Consider the following 22,566-nt stretch of genomic DNA (forward strand, 5'->3'; position numbering starts at 1 on the left):
ATCCAGCCTGTCCAGGTCCCTCTGCAGTCTTCCTACCCTCCCAGCTTCCTACCCTCCCACAGTTGAAAGCTGTGGGAGACCTTGACCTCAGCCAACATCAAATACTTTATCTGCTTGCTCTCATTACCTGGAAAATCTTCTTGGCATGATAGTCATCGACTTCAATGTTCACTTCTTTCAGGAAGTTCTTGAGCTCTTTCAAGCTCATCTTGTTGTCTTTGTTTTTATCAGCTTTCCGCAGGCAGGTATGAATCCAGCTGCAAGATGATGTAAGGAAATCTTTCCAGGTCAGTGCCTAGCCTAAACACCACCCTTCTGCTGCCCAAGGCGGGGGAGAAATCTCTTCTAAAGACTCTGAACCACCTCTCCAGCTGCTGTAAACCAGCATGCTACCACTGAACAGCTTATATCATCTCACCTTCTGCTCTGAAAGAGCAAAATGGTGCTTTGGCAGAAGGAAAATGTGCTGTAATACAAGCGATCGTGACCCGGGAGAAGCTTTTCACCATCTGGCCAAGGCTGGATCAGCTCCCTTTACCCTGTAGGAGTTTCTGGCCACAGCCAGAGCCAGAAACAGTCTGATTTCTTTTTTACAACAGAAAGTGCATTCTGCTCCAGACTGTTAAAAGGGGATAGAGGAAGGATGAAAAGAGCTCCCAAGTGGAGCTTGGTAAACTCATTGTTACAGATTTGATCAATATTCAGTATATCAAGGTGAACACTGAACAGAGATCCTCCAAAAGAAGCATTTTTTGACTCACCTTCAGCTTCCTTATTTATTTAGGGTTATCTACCTATATGTCTTAAGAACATTGTCGTGAGCAGAATCAAACCAGACTGTGGGTTTTGGCTTCCCCTTGTGAAAGGTACAGGATCTATTACTGTTTCGTACTGTGATAATAGTTCGTAAGAGCTTGGTTTGTAATAACTTTAGTATATCTATGGATCTGGAGTAACTAACATAAAAAATGAGCTTCTTAATGTGATGCCAGTTAATTTGAACTGGCTCTCCCATGTTCTGTCAGTCTCTTGGGAAAAAAATGTTAGACAGTTAAGATACCTTGCAGTTTTAAACAACAAAAAAAAATGCTTTTTGCATCATGGAACTGATTCTCTTTAATTTGCTTTACTGTCAGATAAGAAAGGTCATCCAGAAAAATCTCCTATTTTTCAGTAGAAGATTTTCAATTCAAGAAAAATGATCGAAGTAACAATTTGATCTCCACAAATGTGATGTTCCATGTCTTGCATAGGAAGCATTGCTTCAAACTCATTCTAAAAAAATCTTTAAAAAATGCCCAATCTTGATGTTAAGCAGAGTAAACCTCAGGATTAGCAAATACCAGCTGAGGTATATAGTACCATAACATTTTAACTGGGCTTTCAAAATAACCCCAAAAAAGGGGATTAACTGACAGCCTTAGGGGCTGTAGACATAACCCTGAAACAGAGTATCCACCACAGCTACCACTGCATTCAAATATTTCTGAACTATGGAGATATGTGTAAACTGTTTGTAAGTATTGTTAGTTTCATGGAAAGAGTCCTTACGTGCCTATTTGGGCCTGGACTAGGAAAACGCTGTTCCCGTTCCTGTATACATCCGGAGAGAGCCTGCTTCCTGCCTCTTGTTTTTAAAGGATCTGCCAGCTTCAGGGCTACCAGCTTTCTATTAGAAACCAGAGAGGGATGACTGAAACTACGTGGCAGATATCCCATGAATGTACTCAGAACAGAAATGCTACAAAACTTCTGGTAAGTGATTTCCAACCAGACGAAAAGCTCATACATAAATCCCAGAATCGAAGCAGACAGTGCCACACTACTCAAATGAAAAGTCCCCTGTATTTTCTGTTCTGAAGTCTTCCCTGCACACATACCTGCAATATTTGCTAAATAACCTATGGCAGCTTCTTGCAGGGTTGAATCTGAGGCTTAATAAAACAGTACTGTATGTATAAGAACACCAGAAGTACTCATCAAGCATGTGGGAGTTTTATCTTTGTAGGAATACAGGACTGGAAAGGACACATAAGACACTAAATCGAGTCCCTTGCTACCACAGGCAACTCCATCATCTTATAAACTGAACAAACTCCATCTGAAACTAGCAAGGTTTTTGCTTTCAATACTTGCTTTCAAAATCTTGCTCATTCCTTACTTGCCTTGCAAGATTTTGGAGGCTGGAAAAGATACACTGTAAGGCAATTCTCCAGTCATGGGGGACAGGCAGGGGACCCAACTCTTCTCCTTGTCTACTGACTCTTCCTCTTCTGTGCTCACAGATGCGGAGAACACTTCTGAGGTTTAAGGAAGATCTGAGTAAGCTCACACTGCCAAGCAAACCCAGTGAAGACGGACTAAATTTAAAATCACAGGCTTTAATTAAACATCATCAAATTTCAAATGAGAAATCATGCTGTTCTGTAATTCCAGGTTACGTTAAACGGCCTGAGACAATCCCAGACTGAAAGCCAGCACTGCACGGTAATTACTCTTCCAGAAATACAGCTTGCCTACCCACCCTATTTAGCTTCGATTCTGCCTTCCAAAGAGAGAGAGAGGCTCTTTTCCACACTGGAAATTTACAGCCTTCTTCCCTTGCAAATATCATTGTTATTTTTTCCCCCTTAGCAATCTTGTCTCTTCTTATGGGGAAGCTTTTCAGCAACATATTCAATTTGACACACTCCAGGGACAATTTTCTGTAGTCCGGATTTTCCCCACACACTATGGCGTGGGGGAAGCCTTCACATTTAAAAGGAAAACTGCCAGGGTGCAACATTTCCAACGTTTCAAGATTTCAACTTGTCTAGGGACTGCTCCTTACCACCACAGACACACAACTGATAACACTGCTGAGGAATGACCTTACAGCCTAGAGCTTGAAAAACCATCCAGAAAGACACTCATAGTGCAGGAGATAAACACAGCATCCCATGCACATCAGAACTAACGGAGTTCGATTCCTTTAAATGAACAACACTATGGTTGTGCGAGTGCTTATTAGACTTCAGAGAATCCACAGAAGCATAAAGCCTGATGAAAGCTCAGCATTTATGTGCCATCTCCTTCATCATCAGTACATTATTACCCAGCAGGGAACCCACATGGAGTGAAGCCTTGACTGAGGGCAAGACTCCCTGGTGCCTGCTCAGGCGCAGACTCCAGCTTTGTGATTTTCCCCAGCTGAGGATTTTGCATCTCCCCTCCCCTCCACAGATGCTTTGATGTTGAACAAGGCATGAAGCTCACACAACCTTCTCTCACTGAAAGCGCTATCTGGTTTCCTCTCTGATAGCTGGATGCCTATCTTTGTGAAGCTTAAAGGAACTTAGTATTTTATGACTGCTGCGGCTCTGTCAAATCAGGGTGAAACGGGCCAACAGGTTCATATGTCACAGTCAGGGCCTCAGACACACAGGGACTGCAGAAAATCCATCAAAAACTGCACCCACAGATATTCTTTCTTTTTATAGGGATGTGAGACCTGTGGTCACAAAGCAACTTACTGAGTGAAATGCTACCCTAGGGAAAATTCCCTGTGAATTCAGCAGAGCCAGGGTTTCACCCAATAACTAACTCACTCTCCTTTTCACAACTAATTCACCCTCCTTTCCTGCTCTGCTACTTTTCCTTTCCAATGTCTGCATTGTCACTAGAGCAATTGCAAATCCTTTCAGAGCAAAACTTCCTCCCAAGCTGAGGCAAATAAGGAGTAATTTCATTAAAGACAGTGGAGCTACCCCAGAGTAAATCTGGCAGTCAGAAGAGGAGAATCAGTTCCCTCGCCTTGTATTACTGAGAAACATGATAAACAGTACGGGCTTTTCATGCCTTGCCAAGAAGTGTCTGTCCTGGAGTTTACTGCAATGCAACTGAAACAGACCCCTGGAGAATACAAAAAATAATGATTGTTTTATCTGGAGCTCCCTGAAAGAGGCAATTCTTTGTTTAAGGAGCTATGTGAAGCCTGAATCCACTCTTGCTTGTATCACTGCAAAACAGGGAAAAAAAGCATTGGAAACCAGGGAGTTTGCCTGGGTGCAAAATTGGTGCGAGAGAAAACTCAGTCCCAGGGCCAATAGGAAAAAAGGGGGTTAGTCTACTATCTCCACCCACAGAGAAAGATAAGTGCATCTTTGTGTGTGATTAATCACTTTATAAGGCAAAGGATACTGTTGGAGTTTCTGTTTCTGGTTCATGGAGTTGCTGTGGGCTATGATTTTCCCAAGGCCGGAGATCCAGTGGTTGGCATCGTCCTCTGAACTCGCAATGAGGTCCAGGTTTTTCCGCTGGTCTTTGAAAATGATGGAAAAGCAGCGATACTCTGGGACATCCTTGGCGTATTTTTCCATACCTTCCGTTTTATGGCCTGACCTCACATCCCGAATATCTTCAATGGAGACTGTGGAAAGAAAGCAGAGCCTGCTGTCAGCAGGGGTTCAGTCAGCCTTATCTCTACTTGGTGAGGGATATTAAGAAATTACTCTTTCTCCTTTTCCTGCAGGGAATCTGGAGGATTCCCTTCCCTTTCCCCCCTTCCCCAAACTTTGGTACTAAAGAAAGCTCAAATCAAAAGGAGCAGAAAGAGCAAGAAATTTAAAAAAAACCCCAAACGCTTTCCCTATGTTCTTTATTTAACAAAGAAGCAGAATGTGCACTAGATGCATATATATGCATAATATATGGGCGCAGGCTGGTGTCACCCATACTCCATCCTCACTGCTGTCAAGGGTAGACTTGATCCTCTTTGCTCTAAGAAAGCAAAACACTGCTTTCAAGACCATCCTTCCCCATTTCCATCTCTGCCCTTCAGCTAGCGGAAATGAGCCCTGAATTCGCACCAAGTTTCCAAAACGTACACACAAGGCAATCCAGAAAGAGCAGTGCATTCAAGAGACTACATTATTAAACAAATGTAAGTAACAGAAACACCTCTACATTGCCCCTGAGAGCATGCAGATGCCCTCAAACTCCCAGCAGCTCCCATCAGCATGCACAGCCTCTTTTTGTCTTTCATGGAGTTGGTGGGCCGCTCAATATATCTACAAAGGACTGAGAGGAAAGGGCAGAAACTGCTTAATCACACTTGACTGCTGAGAAATTTAACACTGAAGAAAGGTTAAATACACACAATAGATGGCAAAAATGTTTGCAAACAGTGTTGGAGTCCATAAACAAGAAAGTCTCATTGCATTTTCTTGGGTGGGAGACAGACCAGTTAACATTTTGCAAACATCTACCAATCTGTCTCAGGGCACACATAGAAAAGGCAACACACCTGAGATATATTCAGCCATCTTCTATATCAGGCATGCCAAAAAATGGATATAATCACAGGAATTTGAAAAAAAAAAAATGGCTTAACTTCTCCTTACCTCAAACTGTAAATTACAGGTAAAAACTATTTCCTGTGTCACAGATGTGTGAGATCGATTTTATTTGTGCTTATCTTGAAGGAACTTTGTTGAAAAGCAATACGCAAGTGTAAAATATCCCCACTGTTTAGCAAAATAGGAGAGACTTGCCTTTAAACATCCATTTTATCTCTCCTTCATTTAAATTGGTGCAATTTAAAGTGCCCAGTTCACTCAAAGTCAACACTGCAGAAAAACACAACTCAGTATCCACCCTGCACGTTTTTAGCATGGCTGCCCTGGGATCATCCAAAATTTATCATATGCTCATTAGAGTTTGAAAACTTTCCTTTTTTCCCAGGGCAGTCATGATCATGATGACTGCCCTGGGAATGCTCCGCTGCTTGGGGGGTGGGGCAGGGAAAAAACACCCAAAACTTCAGTCTTCAAAACTCAGTGACTTTCCAAAACCAATACTTGACGTTTGCTTTAAATTCTCACCACATGTTGGGGTGGTCAAACATCTTCCACAGCACTTTGCTGGTTTGGTCCCTATATGAGAACATACCATGAGGACCTTCCTGGAGTTGGCAAAGCTCCTCCCTGACAATTATGAGCAATTATCTTTGTGTGGTCTTTTATTATCGCTTTGTAAAGGCCAACAGTTGATCAGTCAGACGGGGAGGGGAGGAAAAGGTTGGGTTGGGATGGGCTGCTGTGGAATTACATTATCTGGCCAATTTACCGTAGAGTGAAAGTTTATGGTTTTGAGTACTAAAACCATCCTTGAAAGAAAAGGCCTGCAATTCCCTCGTAGCTGGGCTGCTAATGGAGAGCCTTGCTGGTGATTTTTTCTGTTAACTAGGACACTGGGCAAATGATAGTGATTGTGCCTTAGGTAGAACTACACCCTTAATGTAAAGGATGTTTGGACGGATTCAGTTCAGTCAAAAAGTCTAAAGTTTAGTTAGGCTTCTTTTATAGCAAATGTGAAAAAAAGAAGCTTTTGGAACACAAATGTTCTGTCCTATTTAGACAAAAAATAATAAAGATAAATCATACACTTAATCCATGGCTACAGTGGACCCTTGACCAGAAAGGAAGTCCAGGCTGAGCATCTCAGATGCAGACATGTGCCATGCAGATGGTCCATAAGTAGGTGATTCTGCTCCACTCCCGGTCTCTTCTGGTTATAGCAGTGCAAGTGGAAGGATCATCCTGTTGTTCCTCATCACCTGCCAACTGCTCACCACTGCTTTGCTCATAAGAGTTATTGTCCCTTCAGAATGGCTAGTTAGTCTGCTTGTGCAATCAATCCCTAAACTTTGGGTTGGCAACAACCTAGTGTTTCCAAGACTAGAAAATCTGATGTTAAATATTGGAAATTTAGAATGGATTCTTTGGAAACCATTACCTGGCAAAGCAAACCCGCTGGAAAAGAGAGCTGTGTGGGAGGAAAAAAAGATTGAAAACCTGTGTCTGGAAGAGCTGCCTTGATCTCTTTGGGGTATGTTGAGAAGAAGATGATAGAGGGCACAGAGCTCCTCAATGCAGAAAAGGTACAAGGAAGGCTGAAGAACAGGATTGGTGTCTACTGTAGCCACACAAGAGACAAGGAGAGAAACTATCAACGCAGGAACTGTTAAAAAAGCAGGGTAAGGAAGGACACCTTTTAAAGCTTTCCATAGCTTGGTCATGTGTACTGCTTTCATCTATCAATAAAAAAGCTGAAGCCAAAGGAGTTGGCCCAAGCCATCTGCAAATGTTACCTCTTTTCTGGAAAATCTTAACCCAGCATGAGTACATTATCAGCTGCTCCCAGACAGTAAGCATACTGTATTAGCAGTCCCAAACTAACTGTGTGCTCAGCTGAGCTATCTTCAAGGAGAAATCAGAAATAACCAGGGGACAGTGACATTTCACAGCAGAAGAACACTTACAGCAAATACCCATCAATCACATATCCCTGCAACCTCCCTGTTCCTTCCCCATCACGTCACAGCAGGGAGGTAACCACAAGCAGAAGAGAATCTGGAAAGTTTGCATCTACTTCTCCTGAGTGTTTACGTCTGCTGAAGAGGTGGTTTGTGTAAAGCCCAAAGCATGAAGCACAACACAAGGAAGCTTGTGTCCTTCCTGGCCTCCAGACATCGAGTCAAATAGGTTACATCCTGGTCAGCCTTCCTGGCTGCTGCGGATGCCGCTTGGCCAGTGCCACAGCTGAAGGCTCCCCGCTGACATGCACATGCAGCAGCATTCCCTGGAGCTGGTGAAATTACTGCTGTCTGAGGGAATCAGGGAGTCTCAGGGAGGTGTTGAGAACTTTCCTTTTAATCCTCCTTTCAATTTTCATCACTGGATACTGCCCTTGTGCTCCTCCCTTGCTAATTCTCAGACCAATGCCCTTCTGTTTCACCAATGGCATTAGCAGGCAGGTATGAGTCAGGCCCACAGGATGCAGGAGGTCAGTTTTGACAGCCATGACATTTTCAAGCAACCAACGCGTATCTTTTGGGTGTCTCTTGATTTGGATTTCTCTCTTCATGGCTTTCAAGGAGCTTGCTGTTACACTTGCAAGCTCATCTCCTCATGCAGAAGGACGAGGAACACCTCTCAAAGGAAAACAAAAGCTGTGATTCACACTGATGTGCCTGTAACCGGACTTAGAGAGTCTGCAAGTACCCAAGCCCAAAACAGTGACCCACAAAACCTTGCTGAGCGGGTGCAGGGCCTCACCTGTGCCTCTGTCTGACCCAAAAGCTCCCCCATGTCCTAGAAGTTAGTTTCTTCCTTCAAGTGACCCCTGCACAAAAGGCTCCCTACCTCCCTCCAGCAGGACCTGGGCTGGCCTGACCATCCTCCACAAGGTGCCCTGAGACACACCCCAGTGCAAGGATTTCAGCCCTACGTGCATGTGGAGAGATGGCCATTAGTGTGAGAACCATTCCTGCAGGAAGCAGTAGGGAGGACACAAATATGATCTCCCCATCACCCTAAAAGCTGTAACCCCAGAGGGCTTCAGGAATGCATCCAAGTCACATGCATGCACTATAAGCCATTGGGCAGCCAAAAATACAAGTGTTGAGGAGCCAGAAGGACAAGCCTGACAAGGTGTCCTAATGATTAGAGCATTTGTCTGAGAGTGAGAGATGAGCCGTGGCCATTGGCCTCTCCATCTCTTCTCCAGACCCTGCTCCCAAGGTGAAATGTCCAGACTGTGCTGGAAGCAGGACAGTAAAACACATCGGTAATCCCAAAGAATACAGAGAAAGGAGGAATGGAGGCAGACAGCAATCACCCTTTGCCTTCCTCCTGTTTGACTGGCAGCCCTTTGAGAGGAGATATTTTTTCAAGAGTCTTACAGAAAAGAGAGAGAACAAGGAACTTGAACCCCCATCTCCTGCAAACCACTGGGTCTGTGAAGGACAAGGACCAAAAGGTACTTCTCCTTCCTTGTGTCTTTGCTGATGAAGAGGGAGAGGAGAGTCAATGTATAGAGACTTGGAGGCACTGCCAAAACAGCTGGCCTTGAGTTACTCATGAGGGGAGGGGGGGCAGGTTTTTCACTCTGGGGGAAATACTCCTCAGATCTTTCCCTTTCCTTATCCTACCCCCCTGTAATTAGCAAGTGATCTCTGCAATGTGGCATTCAGTCACGCCGAATTACTCCTTCCCACTCTAATTGTCTCAAGTCACTTCTGTTTGCTGTCAGGAAATGCAGATGAGAAATGTACTCAGCTGTTAATAGCTTGCACCATATTTGCACGCAATACTGCATGTCTGCAGAGAGATCAGACCTTCACCAGCTGTAGCTCAGCCAGGCTGGCTTAGCATCTTGTCAAGAACTAGATGAAAGCTGCTACCTGACCCCAGGACTGCTCTGCCAGCCAGGACGGCTGCAGCGAGACTACGTGGATTTCACAACACACGGAGCACATGGGACAAACTGGCACTGCGTGCTGCTTCTCTCTTTGGTTTTACCCCAGAAAAAGCAGTTTAGTTGATTTCAGTTTCACCATAGGTGGCTGATGCTAATGGCCAAACGCAGTTGGGATCAGGACCTTTGTAATCAGCAGGAGCTGGAGCACTGTCAACTCCCTGGACCGGGAACACCAAAGGCTATCCATCACCCTCCTCGCTAAGGGATGCTTTAACATAATGATTCAAGGGTGGGTTTAGCATGAGCCCCACTGTGCTGTGCCTTCTTAGCCCTGACCGCATTGCTCTCTCATCTCCCTGTGTGTGAATCACTGCAGGTCCCAGCTGCTGATTCCTCATCCGTTCTCTTCTCCTCTCCCCCTCCACTGACTTGCTCGGCACGTTGTTTTAACTTGAGATCTGCTGCACAGCAGTCTGCCTTCACTGCTGGTGTGTATCACCAGCTGACAAACAGTGGTGTAATGCACATGTAATTTTACAGGTTGTTTGGAAATACCTTTTAATATAAGATCTTTACCCAATCTTTCTGTCTACCCATCACAGCTTGGGGCGTTGATGTAAATAGAGTGATCTCTATTTACATTCCTTCCACACATCACAACCAGGGCCCCGCAAATTATTTCTGTAACTAGTTCCTACTTCTCCTGCCATTCCAGTGCCGCTAAATTTGGATCTAAGGCTCTCAGCACTTCTGTCTTTGCATTTAACATATGCTATGGAGAATAAGGTCAATATTTGTCAGCACACTGCCTGTGATGAAAACTGTCCCAGCAACGCATGCGGTGGCCTCATTCAAAATTAAATCGAAAAAACAGGCAGCTCTGCATTTGAAATTACTTGGTTTATGGGTTGAGTTATTTTGATAACAACTAATGAGACCCACAGACAGACGGTTTTGTTTTCACAGCTGACGGCCGCCTTGCATAATACACTCACATCAGCAAATGTTTTTCCAGGGACAAATACATGCCTGACCATGAAGCAATGATTCCTAAAGAAACTGCCTAACCAGCTCCAGAAGGAAGGTGTCGGTGCAGTCAGCTGCCTGCTGTGTGTATACAGGTTGCTGAGAGTTTCTGTTGACTTTAGGCACTTATCAGGAACAATTTAAAGTTTTCACTTCTTGCAAGCACAGAGCAATTATCACATCCTTTCTGTTCTTCCGCAAGCAAGTTCAGGGCATTGATTCAATGGAGACAATCGTTCATTCTTCCACAAAAATGGTACGGTGTGTTCATCACATGGCATTTTAAGGGCATTCCTAAATTTCACAGAAACTCAAAAATGAACGAAAAAGTTTTCTGATGAACACTGGTAGTAGGCTATAAACATAAAGCTTTTGTACTATGTTTAAACCATGCAAAAACATCCTATAATTGGGCTGGAAGTCAGATGAACTGGAACAAATTCTGTGCATTTTTAACAGTGAGGATAATTAATCATTAGATCAAAATGTGAATTTCATTATTTTAAATAATAATACAATCATCACTTGCAATATTGAGTTGTGCAACTGAATTTAGCTCACCTCTGTAAATTGCTCGCAAAACTGATTCTTTTAAGCAAAATACAGAAAAAAACCCAACAACAGTAGTTTTTCAATAAAGCTTTTGGCCAGAAATGGAAATATTTCAGCCAAAACTCCTGAACTTCTTTCTTGACTGCACTTCTCTTGACTCAATGACGCACCCCCAGTGAGTCATCCTTGGTGCAGTGTGTGAAACCCGCTCATGGCTGTCATGGGAAACGTCATCTCCCTGAGCCTCCAGCAGAGAAAGAATGCAGGAGGTAGCAAAGCACCAGCTTCTCCCGGGCTCCACTATAGCACCCCTAAATCTAAACAACTCATTCAGTCTTTTCCTTCTGGCTTTGAACATTCTGCTTCTCCACCAAACGCTCAAAAGGATGTTTCACTGGAAAGTTTTCAACCATCCCTACAAATCCCCAAGTTCAGAGAGTTTTTAAAGGGATTGAGTCTGGCTTAAGTGAGCTCACGCTAGGGATTTCAGCTGGTTTAAGAAAAGACTTTCAAAAATCGATTTCACTGAAAGCAGCACATGCCTTTTTGCTCTTTTTTTCACATAGATGAGACCTGATATTTGACCACAGCTAAACAAGACAGTGTTACTGACAGGCTGCTGCTCTTTGAACACAAGCCCCTCTGCCTCCTTTGGCTCCCCTCCCTCCCACCATAGTGACGCTCAGGAGTGAACTGGCTCTGAATGAACTGGCTGTTTACCAGCCTCCTTGCACAAACCTTTTCTTTGCTCCAAAACTGTTTATCCTGCCACTTGAACCCTGTTGTCTTGGCCCCACAGAGAAAGCTGTCCCATGTGTAAAAACTTCACGGGCCAAAGAACCATCCACCCTGACCGTGGCTCTACACAACATTTAAGACAACAGAGAACAGCAGTGCGTTTATGGGTCCGGTATGCAGCTCAGACACAGGATGTAGCAGGCTATGGTGAAAAATGGATTTTTAAAGGTGCTTTTGTGCAGCCCTTCGTGCACAGCACTCCTATGTTTCTGTGGGAGCTGACCAGACAGTAAGCACAGGGCATAACGTGTTTGTTGGAAAACTGCCCACTTAAGATGCTTCAAGGGCTTTTGGAAAAAAGCTGTTCCCTTGGGCCTAAATGGAACATACTGAAGAATAATGGATTATGGATAATAAGGAAAAAACGGATTATGTTCCACTTGCATGGCAGCCTATCCCCCAAAAAGCCTTGTGGGTAATACAGCTATCAAGACAGCATCCAATCTAGATTTCCAATTGTTTAAAATAAAGACAACAGAGGAAGGTACTGGTTGTACCCCATGTATCCGACCCAGGCAACGTCTGTGCCTGTGACAACCCTGATATGTTGGGGTTTTTTAACTTCAGGATCTGAGATTCTTCTGTCTACCTTGACAGTCCCCAGTTTTATCTACTAGAAACCATCACACAATGGTTTACAAAATAGCTTTTCTGCATGATTATAAGAACAGTAACAGGAATAACAGGAAACTGTCCAAACAAAACCATAACCCTTACCCTACCCAGACTTTGCTCCTCTGAGGTGCCTCCATCTGCTTGCTGTCAGCAACGCTGCAGATAAGATTAGACCTGCTGCTAAAACCTCCCAGTTTCCATTCTGGTCATTCTTTTTCCTTCCTAAAAAAGGCAGCTTATCTGCAGTTTTAGAAAGGCTTTGTACTGGAGGGCAAAGTTACCGTCTGTTAACAAAGAAGGGTGACCCTCTGGAGGGACTTGCCTTGAAGTCCCTGATTTTGAGTATCAAATCATAACCCTGCACTCTTCCTCTGATTTGACTGCCTTCTCACACCAGACCAAATGAGAAGGCAGCTGTAGTGATAGAGCCCACCAGAGGACACAACACTCACCAGGGTAATCCTCTCTATACCTAAACCCAAAGCAGCCTGCTGAAGTTAAAAGCTCGAGAAAGAAACTCAAACCCAGCAATGACTCTGAAAACTTGGGAATGGAAGGTCTCAGAGAACCAACAGAGGAGAAAGGCATGAGAAAATGGATGTCCTTGGGGTTATGGCTTGGGACTGGGCAGGCGTCAGTCCAGTCAGTACTCATCTCTCTTGTTGACTTCCAGGTTCAGGTGTGTCCACAGCACCTGTTGAAAGCAGCCCCGAGGTGGCCCTTCAACCCTCCCACAAGCTTGCGCCACAACTGCAGGCACAGCTTCACATCCTCCCAGGAGCATGTGGGACATAGCCTGCCCCAGCACACTTGGTAGGTCAACCTGGCACCAGGCACGCTCCCACAGCCAGCCAGGCGTACAGGTGCAAAGCCAGCCCGGCCAGAGCCCTGCCAGAGCTTGCTTTTTCAGAGCAGCAAGGACAAGCTCTGCCTCGACTGCTTTGACTCCCTTCCTGCTACCCCAATGATAAAAAAAGGAATCTTTCTCGGGGGAAAGGTGTGCATGCATAGAGGCATTATGGAGCATGTGTGCGGGCGTGAGTCGGTAGGCAATATTACTCCACCTTCACTTTGCACTGAGAACACTCCCAGAGCACAGTAAGTTCTCCTTCCTGCAGTGGCACTGCCTCTGTCTCTGGCAGTGTGGCAATGTTGGTTGTGCCCAGTCAGCAAAGTGTATCTTCAGTGCTGTAAATCCACACCCACACACTCCCACCCTGTGCCCAACACCCAGCTCAAAGGATCTGATCTCGCTGCAGGACTCTTATTGCAGCTTAGTATGTAAAAATGTTACAGTTGCGCCAGCTCTCCATGCCACTGCCCCAGCAATGAAGGCAATGGGTTCGACCAGTGCTTCTCCAAGCAGACCTCAAGGTCCCTAGAGCCACAGCACAAGGACCCCCCTCCCATTTACTTCAAGGACCAGGTGGGGTCAGGAATGTTACTGGAGTTGTTCTCAGCCCCCATAATGTGGAAACTGCTGGCTCAGAGCACAGGAAAGCAAGCTCTGAAAGTCAGTCTTCTCAACTCATGCCCTTGTTTGTTTTACAGCAAGACATTATCTGGGACTTTGCTTTTATATGGGACAGAGCTCAACAGAGCAGGCATTCCTCGGGAGGAGCAAATGTTCACTAAGGCTTCTGCATTTGTTGTTTTTATCATGGGTTATTGCATGTACCTAAACAGCCCAGCTGAGCTCAGGACCCTGCCATGCTGGGCATGCAAACACACAGTAAGGGACAGCCTCTAATCCAAAGCCTTTTATAGCTAGATAGAGGAGGAGAAAGAAAATGCATGGGGAAGGATGCACAAAGAAATTAAATAAGGTGCCCAAGGTCATGTGAGAAGAGTGTGGCTGTCTGGATTATAAACCAAATCTATTTTGCCCTGCTATCTTACTCCTCCTACTGAAGATCTTATCACTGCTTGTGGGAGGGGGATAATTTGGAAGACCCACCCTTCATTTAGTTAATTGTGATTGTTACCAAAAAAATTGTGTAAATAACACAGCGTGTTCTACATTTCAACATGGCATAAAATATATTCCACATTATTCATTTACCTCCTGGATTTACAAGACTGTGATGATTAGTGACAGAGAAATACGTCAGAAAAATACCAAATGAGAAGAAAAAACAGATATAAACAGAGATAAACAGATACACACTCTGCCTGATCCCATTTTGACTGCACAGTTGGGCTTCTGGTCCCAATTATGGTCCCAAGCTAGGTGATGCTGGCACAGAATGGTTTTCTCTGTGTCCATACAATGGTGAATGTCGTATCTGGACTTTTTACAATGGGGCAGATTCTGAGTTTCCAAGATACGGATGAGAACAGGCTTTCCTTCCCAGAGAGACCTTCTGCGAGCCCTTGGATCTCCACATCTCTGTGGTTCCCTTACGAGGCTTAAATGCCAGCTTTCCCAGGGGATGCAGGCAGAAAAGAGGTGTCCTGGCACAGCTCAGTCCAACAGCCCAAGCGCACCATACCACACCGCAGATGCTCAAGCCATGTCTCACACCGAGCATTAGGGCTCGGGCACCTGAGTAACCTAAACTCTTGCTTTGGGGAGGAAACGAGACAGGCAAGGCTGCTGAGCCCAGTGCGGCCCACCCCACAACAATTTTAAGTGGTAGCTCATGAGTTTGGGAAATGTGGCCATTCCTGACTCTGCAGATTCCTCCCAGCTGTCTCCAAAGCTGACAGCATCACTCTGTGTGTTACAGGAGGTGTGAGGGATCTGATCTCATTGCTCCAAGCCCTGCCTTCACACCACAAGCATGATGGTCCTGGTTCACCCCAAGCATCTCTGCCCACAGTGTCCCACACCTGCGATGAAGCAAAATTTACTTACAGATCTGTGACTCTGGAGACCTCAGCATCTTCTTCGATTCCTGCCATATGGTTTTGCAGTCCTCCTGGAGCTTATAAAACCGCTCCTTTCTCCAAGAGCCTGACTTCACTTTTAGCAGCTGGCTGCCTTTCAGGAGGAACTTCAGATCCTTGTCATCTTTCAGGCCTGTGGAGAAACAGTAGTGGTAATGTTGTAAGAGTCAACTCAAGAAATTATGCACACAGGGTCTTCCCTTCCACAGGACACTAATCACAGACATAGGCAGACCACTGCAGTGTAGCCAGGTCTGGGGAGGACAGCCGAGCAGAGAGACCCAGAAATCTGCCATGCCACACTTTATGCTGACAGAAGAGGCTAGAGCCTTGTGGATTTCTTAGATTGAGTCCAAAGACTTTTGTACTATAATTCTCAGGTGGTTTAAAAACATCTTCTTCCCAGCAAATACAGTCTAATGTTAGGATGCAAAAACAACAACAAAATCAACAACATAACAGTCAAAGCAGAGGACAGAAAGTTGTATAACTTGTAATTGGAGTACTGTCAGGAACTTTCAAGTGATTTCAAATCTATTCTGCAATAAATTTCCTTTGTGGAAAAAGGAATACACAAAGATATCTCTCTTCCTTCTCTGGCAAGCAGTCCCCTCCCATCCACATGGGAATTTTGAAGATCAGTGTCATGAAGCTTAAGACATACACAGATGAGTTTGGTGACAGGCAGCATCACATCAATAAGGTAGCAATAAGGTATCAACCATGCTCTCCTCGTTGCCCAGATAGTATCCGAGAGGACCTTTATCTTTCTTACCCTACTAGGCTACCACAATGCCAACTAGTAATAACCAGACCTTCTGGTTCCAGAAATTTCAGATTTCACATCTTAGGCTAGATTCAGGAAAGCACTTAGACACCTAGAGAGGCAACAGGCATCTACTGAGACTTTGAAAACATAGATTTGGCATTCTACATGATTATGAATGTCTCAGCAGTATATGACTTCCACATACCTAAATACCTTGGAGATTCTGTCCCTCAAACCAACCATTAATTACAGATCTGGAGCGTGTGGGCTGGGGAGGGTGAGAGCATGAAACATGAGAATCTGTAATACGCACCTTGCACCCCTCTGACATTGCACGACAGGCTGGTTCAAAGCTGGTGAAACAGCATTTAACTCTGTAGTACTGACCAAGCACATCCCAACTCAATGGGATTTTTGCTAACCTTATCTTGAAAATGCAGAGAACCACTTGGCCACTTGCAGCCACCTGACACTCACATCATGGGAAATTTTCCGATGCTACATAAACATAATGCAGGGTCTCACAAAGCAGAAATCCAAGATAACTGATTTATGCAGTAACATTTATATTGCAGTGTGGCATTCCCCTGTGACATTGGGTTTGTTCTTCTCTGGAAGACACAACTCCCTTGGATTGTTGTTTTGTAAACAGGGCGAGGCAATAAACTACCAAGCATCACTTCAGGCCTGCTTGAAAAACAAAACCCAGCATGAGATCCAAGTGGCCAAAACCTCAGACTCCTGACAATTCATACATGAAACTGAAGTGCCAGGTGCTGCAGACCACCAAGGTGGATTATGGTGGCAGCAGCAAAAAGCAGCACCATGTGTTTGTAGCTGGGATATGTTGGCCCAAAGAGAGCATTTTAGGTTGCCAAAGAAAGCCTGAGATCTCCGTCAGAGATAAATATTAGGGGTGTCCAGTGTCCACTCAGTGAGCCGCTCACCCCACTTTACAGATGCCAAGCAGCATGCCCGGCTGAGGCATCCAGAGCTGAAAGTGCCCCAGTAGGAGCTGGAGATCCTGAAAAGGTGGCTGTGGCCTCTCTCTTTCCTCTACATTCAATTAACTATCTCATTAATTAAGTGTCTTCACATGCTACAGCACCCCTTGGGCCTTTCACCTCATGTCTGGTCTGGAGGTTCCCAAGAGGAGAATTTGAACGCTTCCTCCTCTGGAAACCTCAGAAAGAAACTCATGGAGAGAAGGAAAAAAGCCATCTCCTGCAAAGCATGGAAGGGTGAAAGATTGACGCCAGCTATGGGATCTGAGACACCCTCCTGGGTTTGCTGAGGTTCAAGCATACCCAGGGGCTGTCAAGAGGCCAGACCATCCAGAGGAAGGACAGATACCACAACAGCTTCACAGGTCCTTGGTCTCTTGAGCTGTGGTGTTGAGGCTTCTTCTCCGAGGCAAAGGTCTTCCAAGTGCAGAGAAGATACCACAGACTTCGACCTCACTAATATCGCTGTGGTACCCCTCAAGGTTCCCGGAGAGGAAACAAATTTCTTCCTTCTCTGTATTCACCCACAACATTTCTGTTCTGGCTCCCAGACTCATTCCCTCTCTTTCTTCAGATCCCAACCACGCGAGGTATTGTTATGGGACTAGGAGGAGGACACGCGATCCTCAGGTGATATGAGGAGGAAAGCAGGAAAAACATCAATTCCTTTGGCTGCCTATGTGCATAAGCGTGTAATGAGAAATCCCTGTTAACTGTGGCATGTTTTGTTACACAGACAAAAGAGCTGCCCCAATGTAATACAGGCAAATCTGGATGGGCACAGGCAGTGGTGAAGGGCAGATTCCTCTCCTCCAGCTTGATCCACACATCAGACACAAACTGGAGCCCAGAGCCCTTCATCCTGCTCACCAGCATAGCCCAGTCAGTGCATTAGCGTGGGTCAAAACTCCCCTTCCTCTTCAGAGGATCTATGGGTTGGAAGCAGCACTCCCACTCATCCTCGGCCTCTGTGCCTGAGGACCAGGCCTGAGGACCATTTAACCTGAGGACCAGGCCAGGTTAAATGACTCAGCAAAGTCACTGCACTTCACAAGAGCAGGAGGAAAAGATGAAGAGAGATGGTGCATGGTGAAAGCATTGCAAAGATCAAAGATGGAAGAAGCGTGAGTCAGAGGCCAGTGAGAGAAGCCGGGGAGGGGATGGAGACAAGCTTGCCTCTAAGAGACAGCGGGTTTGTCCAGGAAAGGGCGAGAGGGCTAATCATGGGTGTCTAACAGCTCCGTCATTCCTTTGATGTGGGAGGCCTTTCAGATAGAGAGCAGTCACCCAGGGTTGACCACCTCTGCCAGTGGTGACCCCAAGGACTGACTGAACCACTCGACGGTGGGCCCAGAGGAAGGAGGGGCATCCCCTTAACCGGGTGGGCACAGCCTGTTTCAGGCCTGCTCTGTGTCTGTCTAGCAGCAGTTCAAGCTCAGACAGCTAAACTGGCCGGGAAAGAGGGCCAGTGTTTTGGGTCCTGCCTCCTATGCCCAGTCCAAAGCACTGCCACAGACTCTTTAAATGACCTTGGGTGAGTCACTTAGCTTCTCTATTTCTATCTACAAAGCACCAGCATTTTGTTAGGCCAGAGATGGAGCAGAAAACGCTCTGATCTGCTGATACAAGAACTACAAATGCACCCCTGATGTGCCAGTGGGACGTTACTCTCAGCTGGTCATTTGAACTGCTTTCCAGAAAAAAAAAAAAACAAAACAACAAACCACAACTTTTCCCAGAGAAACCTCATTTCAGGTTTTATGCCTGAACCAGCTCCTGAGCATTTCTGCATAACAACCCCATGGAGCTGAGGAGGTTTGCGGTCCAGAGCTCCATCTCACAGCAATGGAAACTTGTATGAAAGAAACCAGAGTCATCATACACCTACATCATTTAAAAATTAAAAAACACTGTGCAGAAGGACAAGGATATTTGTTTCCAACTATATAACAATACTAGGCATGAGAAGCACAATCACGACACTGAAATAGATGTCCAAATCCTGCCTGAAACATGTGGCAGGACTGTGTCTTGCTCAGCATCCTCTGTGAAATACCAAATACATGCTTGGCATGCAAAATTGCAGAGTGCATTTCAAGGGTCAGGTCCCCCTCCTCGCAAAATATCAATCACACACTTTCTAAACAGAATATATTTAGTGTGCAGTAATGTTCAGAGTAAAAATCATGTTTGGCAAACGCAGGAGCACCTCAAGCACACACAGCACTGCCATAACCATGAATTTAATACACTGCACTATGAAGCTTTAGACACTAAGACATCAAAAATGTTAACCTTTGTACTATCCATCTCAGGTTTACAGCAAGCAGGAAACACAATAAAACAACAGCTGTCACGATAGAAGCCAGGCTTTGAGTTCACTAAGGAGATAGATAGAATGATGTCTACAGAAGACAGTGATAACCCATATTTCTGCATTGCTCACTCGCAAATCTGCTGATCTGATATAAACATGTTAATTACAACTGCTATAGAACAAGCCTCCTCCTGCCTGCTCTCCCTCTCCCACCTGGTTTAAGAACACACATAACTCAGGTTTGCCAGTTTAAAAGGGCAGAAAGCCTTTCTGATAAAATCCAAAGAACTCAGGTGGGTAAATGGCGATTCTCCATTTCCTCCTGCTCCCGATAGTCACGGAAATCAAGGGACTCGCATCCACTTGGGCTGTCTCTCCAGAGAGCAGGAACCAGCCATGAGCTCACAGCTAGACACAGAAGTTATGAAACTCCCTGGGTTTCCCCTTTCTTTTCATCTGGTGAATGCAGACCTCTGAGTGGTTCCTCGGGCTCTAATAGCAACAGGCAATACACCACTGAGAAGTCCTAAAATCATGCAGGAAAAGGGCACGGCCTTCCCCGAACACACTCAACCAGCGACAGTTCAGAAAGCCCAGCAACAGATTTGGAAACCGACCCTTTGCCAAAGAGGTCCCACTTTCTTTGATGCCTCAAATGAAGTGGTTTACACATCTGGCGGGTGGTTACAGGCAAATGAAAGGAAAAGAAACCTCGGGAGTTTAAAAATAACTTTGGAGTTGCCTTTAGGGTGGAGCCCTGCTTCTGCACAGGGAAAAGAGGCAGAAATGAAGCGGCTGCCAGCGTGTGGAACTGCCGAGGGTCTGGCCAACTTGTCCCTTACCCAGCCTGATGCCGTTCAACGCGGCCACTCTACGGCTCTGCTCCCGTAGGATGTTTTCCTGGGACACGCTGCGCTTGGGTTGCCTTCGGAAGCACTGCATGATCCAGCGTGGGGCTCAGGAAGAGACGTCAGGCGGGAAGGACGGGGGGCCACGCCACCCCTGCAGGGATCCCTGCTCATCCAGGAGCCTCCGGCGTGCGCGGTGTCAAACGGGGCTCCAAGGAGGGAACGGAGGCAGTGGGAGAGCGCAGGCAGAGGAAGGCAGGGGAGGGCAGAGTCCAGCTGGGGGTGGGACCGTGGGAAGTCTCTCCTCCTGCTTTGCTCACCAGCACACACTGGATGCAAAATTACACCGAGGCGCCTGCCGGCAGCTGCCCAGGTAGAAGGAACAAGTTTTCCTACAGTCATATGCCAGTGGGTTTTTATGCAACATTTCCAGGGATTGGAGGAGTCCCAAATATTGTTTGTGGCTCCTAATCAGTGCCTAGGGTTTGTCAGCATAGCCTGCCCACAAACGCCTGGATCAGAGAGAGCTTGGCTCCACCCTTTCTCTTCTGTGCAGAGCTGCTCCGTGCTGCTCCCACTGACATGCAGTGAAGAGGAAGTTAAAAACACCTTTTAGCCAGGGCAGATGTAGCCCAAAAGCTGCTCGGAAACTGTGTTTTATTGCTCTTCTTTTTCCACCTAGAGAAGAGCATTTTCCTAAGACTCTGGAGAGTGTCTTCTCTGGCACCGATTTCCTATATGACTTGGGTGAGTCACTTACCCCACGTTTTTGCATAGCTCTGGGTTTATTCTTGTAATTCAAATTTATCCTGCAGTCTGATACAGGAATAAGCCCCCATCAGTGGTTTAACAAGTCACTGATTACATGGAGCTCTCTAGTTCAATCACCCACTCAAAGTGGGGTCACCTTCAAAGGTAGATCAAGTTGCTCACAGCCTTGTCTGGGTGAGTTCTGGGTATCTCTAGGGATGGAGACTCCACAGCCGACCTAGATCCTGTTCAAGAGCTTAGATGCTCTTTGTGAAGAATTTGTTCATTATGACCAGTATAAATTTCCTTTGCTGAAACTCATGACCATTGCCCATTGTCCTGGCAATGTCTGGGACTAAAATCCATCTCTTCCCTAGCCATGACTCCTGCGGTGAAATACAGCAGGTATACCTATCAAGCTGTTCCATCCTAGGTGATATTACAGACCTTGTCACAGACTAGTTTTGTTTGTCATTGCCTTTGCTAGCTGCTGCCCTACCAGGCAAGCCAAGGGTGAAGATACTGCAGGGGAGATGGAGTCAAGCTGAGGTGAATGTCTCTTACTGCAGAACCAGCATATACCCGAGAAACTGGACAGCAAACCACACGTCACCATTTCTGCTGGAGACCTAATCAAAGGGTCTCCATCACTAGCCCCACATCATATTCAACACAGGTTTTAGAAACATATTATCTGTTTCTGGTGATCAAGCCATCTTCCCCTTCTTTCTCCGCATTTTGAAGGAAGCCCCACCAACACTCACAGATAAGCGCAGAGGACTGGGTTATTTGACCAGCACAAGGACAGGATCAGAGTCATTAATCGCTGCCATATGCCACATGTAAGAAACTCTCTGGGGACAAGGCAGAGCGATTGCATGGCTTGAACAGCAGTACAACTAATAGCACCTTATTTACACATAGCAACTACAAATCACAGACAGCAAAAGAGAATAAAGACATTTTCTGGATGGGACATTGCTGAACATGTTGGCCAGGCAGTCAGTAGGTGTTTGAGGAAACACCTCCAGCCTTTTCTGGGCCCCCTGCACATACAGAGGCTGGATGTCGGAGCCGTAATCTCTGTAGCATTCCCCTGGGAGCTGGGGGCCTTGCTTTTGCCCTGGCTAGGAGGTGGGCACCATGATGTAATGGCTAGATGGTATTTATTAGCTACCAGTCTGTGAGCACTTCACGTATTTCACATTGTACTGGAGAGGACTCGTCTAATTAAAGGAGTGGGGAAGAGAGTGGTCTCCCATACTTGCATTAGCAAAACAATTTGCTTCTGTGCACCAGCTCTCCTGTCCAGCAGCAGCCAGAGTCCCATAGGGATCAATTTGGGAGCAGACAGAGCCCCTCTGCTTCATTTTCTCATTAATTCCTAATAAGCAGTGCCAGTGACAGCACTGGTCAGAGCTTTCCAGGCCCTCAGAGAACATTTTACTGTACTTATTCCTGAAGTTTGGACACACACAAAACACAGGATTGGCATTCACCGAGTTTAGATACTTCTCCAGAACAGCAATGTGCGAGCTTTGCTGTTGTGAGGGCTTCAGAGATGAAAGGCAGTTAAAAATCAGTTTGTTTTTAAAACGAAGATGAGATCATCGGGCCAGAAATGCCCTGCTTTGGGAAACAACAGATCTGGATGTATTGTGGTCTTGAGGTCATTTAAAGACAATGTCACATCTCATAGACGAAGCCTGACGGGTAAGTGTGACGCTGTGGGTTACATGGCATTCCTTATTGATGTTA

At 45.7% G+C, this 22,566-nt stretch overlaps 1 protein-coding gene across 1 annotated transcript in view; it reads right to left on the minus strand.

Annotated features, from left to right (window-relative positions):
* Window positions 1-106: 106 nt before the first annotated feature.
* Window positions 107-22,566, minus strand: part of LOC104080553 (1-phosphatidylinositol 4,5-bisphosphate phosphodiesterase delta-1-like) — a 29,139-nt gene continuing 6,679 nt past the window's right edge. Inside the window, exons 2-4 of the mRNA XM_009582973.1 lie at window positions 15,089-15,253; window positions 4,180-4,408; window positions 107-257 (exon numbers count right to left, since the gene is read on the minus strand). Of these exons, the coding sequence (XP_009581268.1) occupies window positions 107-257; window positions 4,180-4,408; window positions 15,089-15,253 (545 nt within the window). The remainder of the gene's footprint in view (window positions 258-4,179; window positions 4,409-15,088; window positions 15,254-22,566) is intronic.

This window comes from Fulmarus glacialis, unplaced genomic scaffold, assembly GCF_000690835.1.
Source record: "Fulmarus glacialis isolate BGI_N327 unplaced genomic scaffold, ASM69083v1 scaffold34738, whole genome shotgun sequence".
Taxonomy (NCBI): domain Eukaryota; kingdom Metazoa; phylum Chordata; class Aves; order Procellariiformes; family Procellariidae; genus Fulmarus; species Fulmarus glacialis.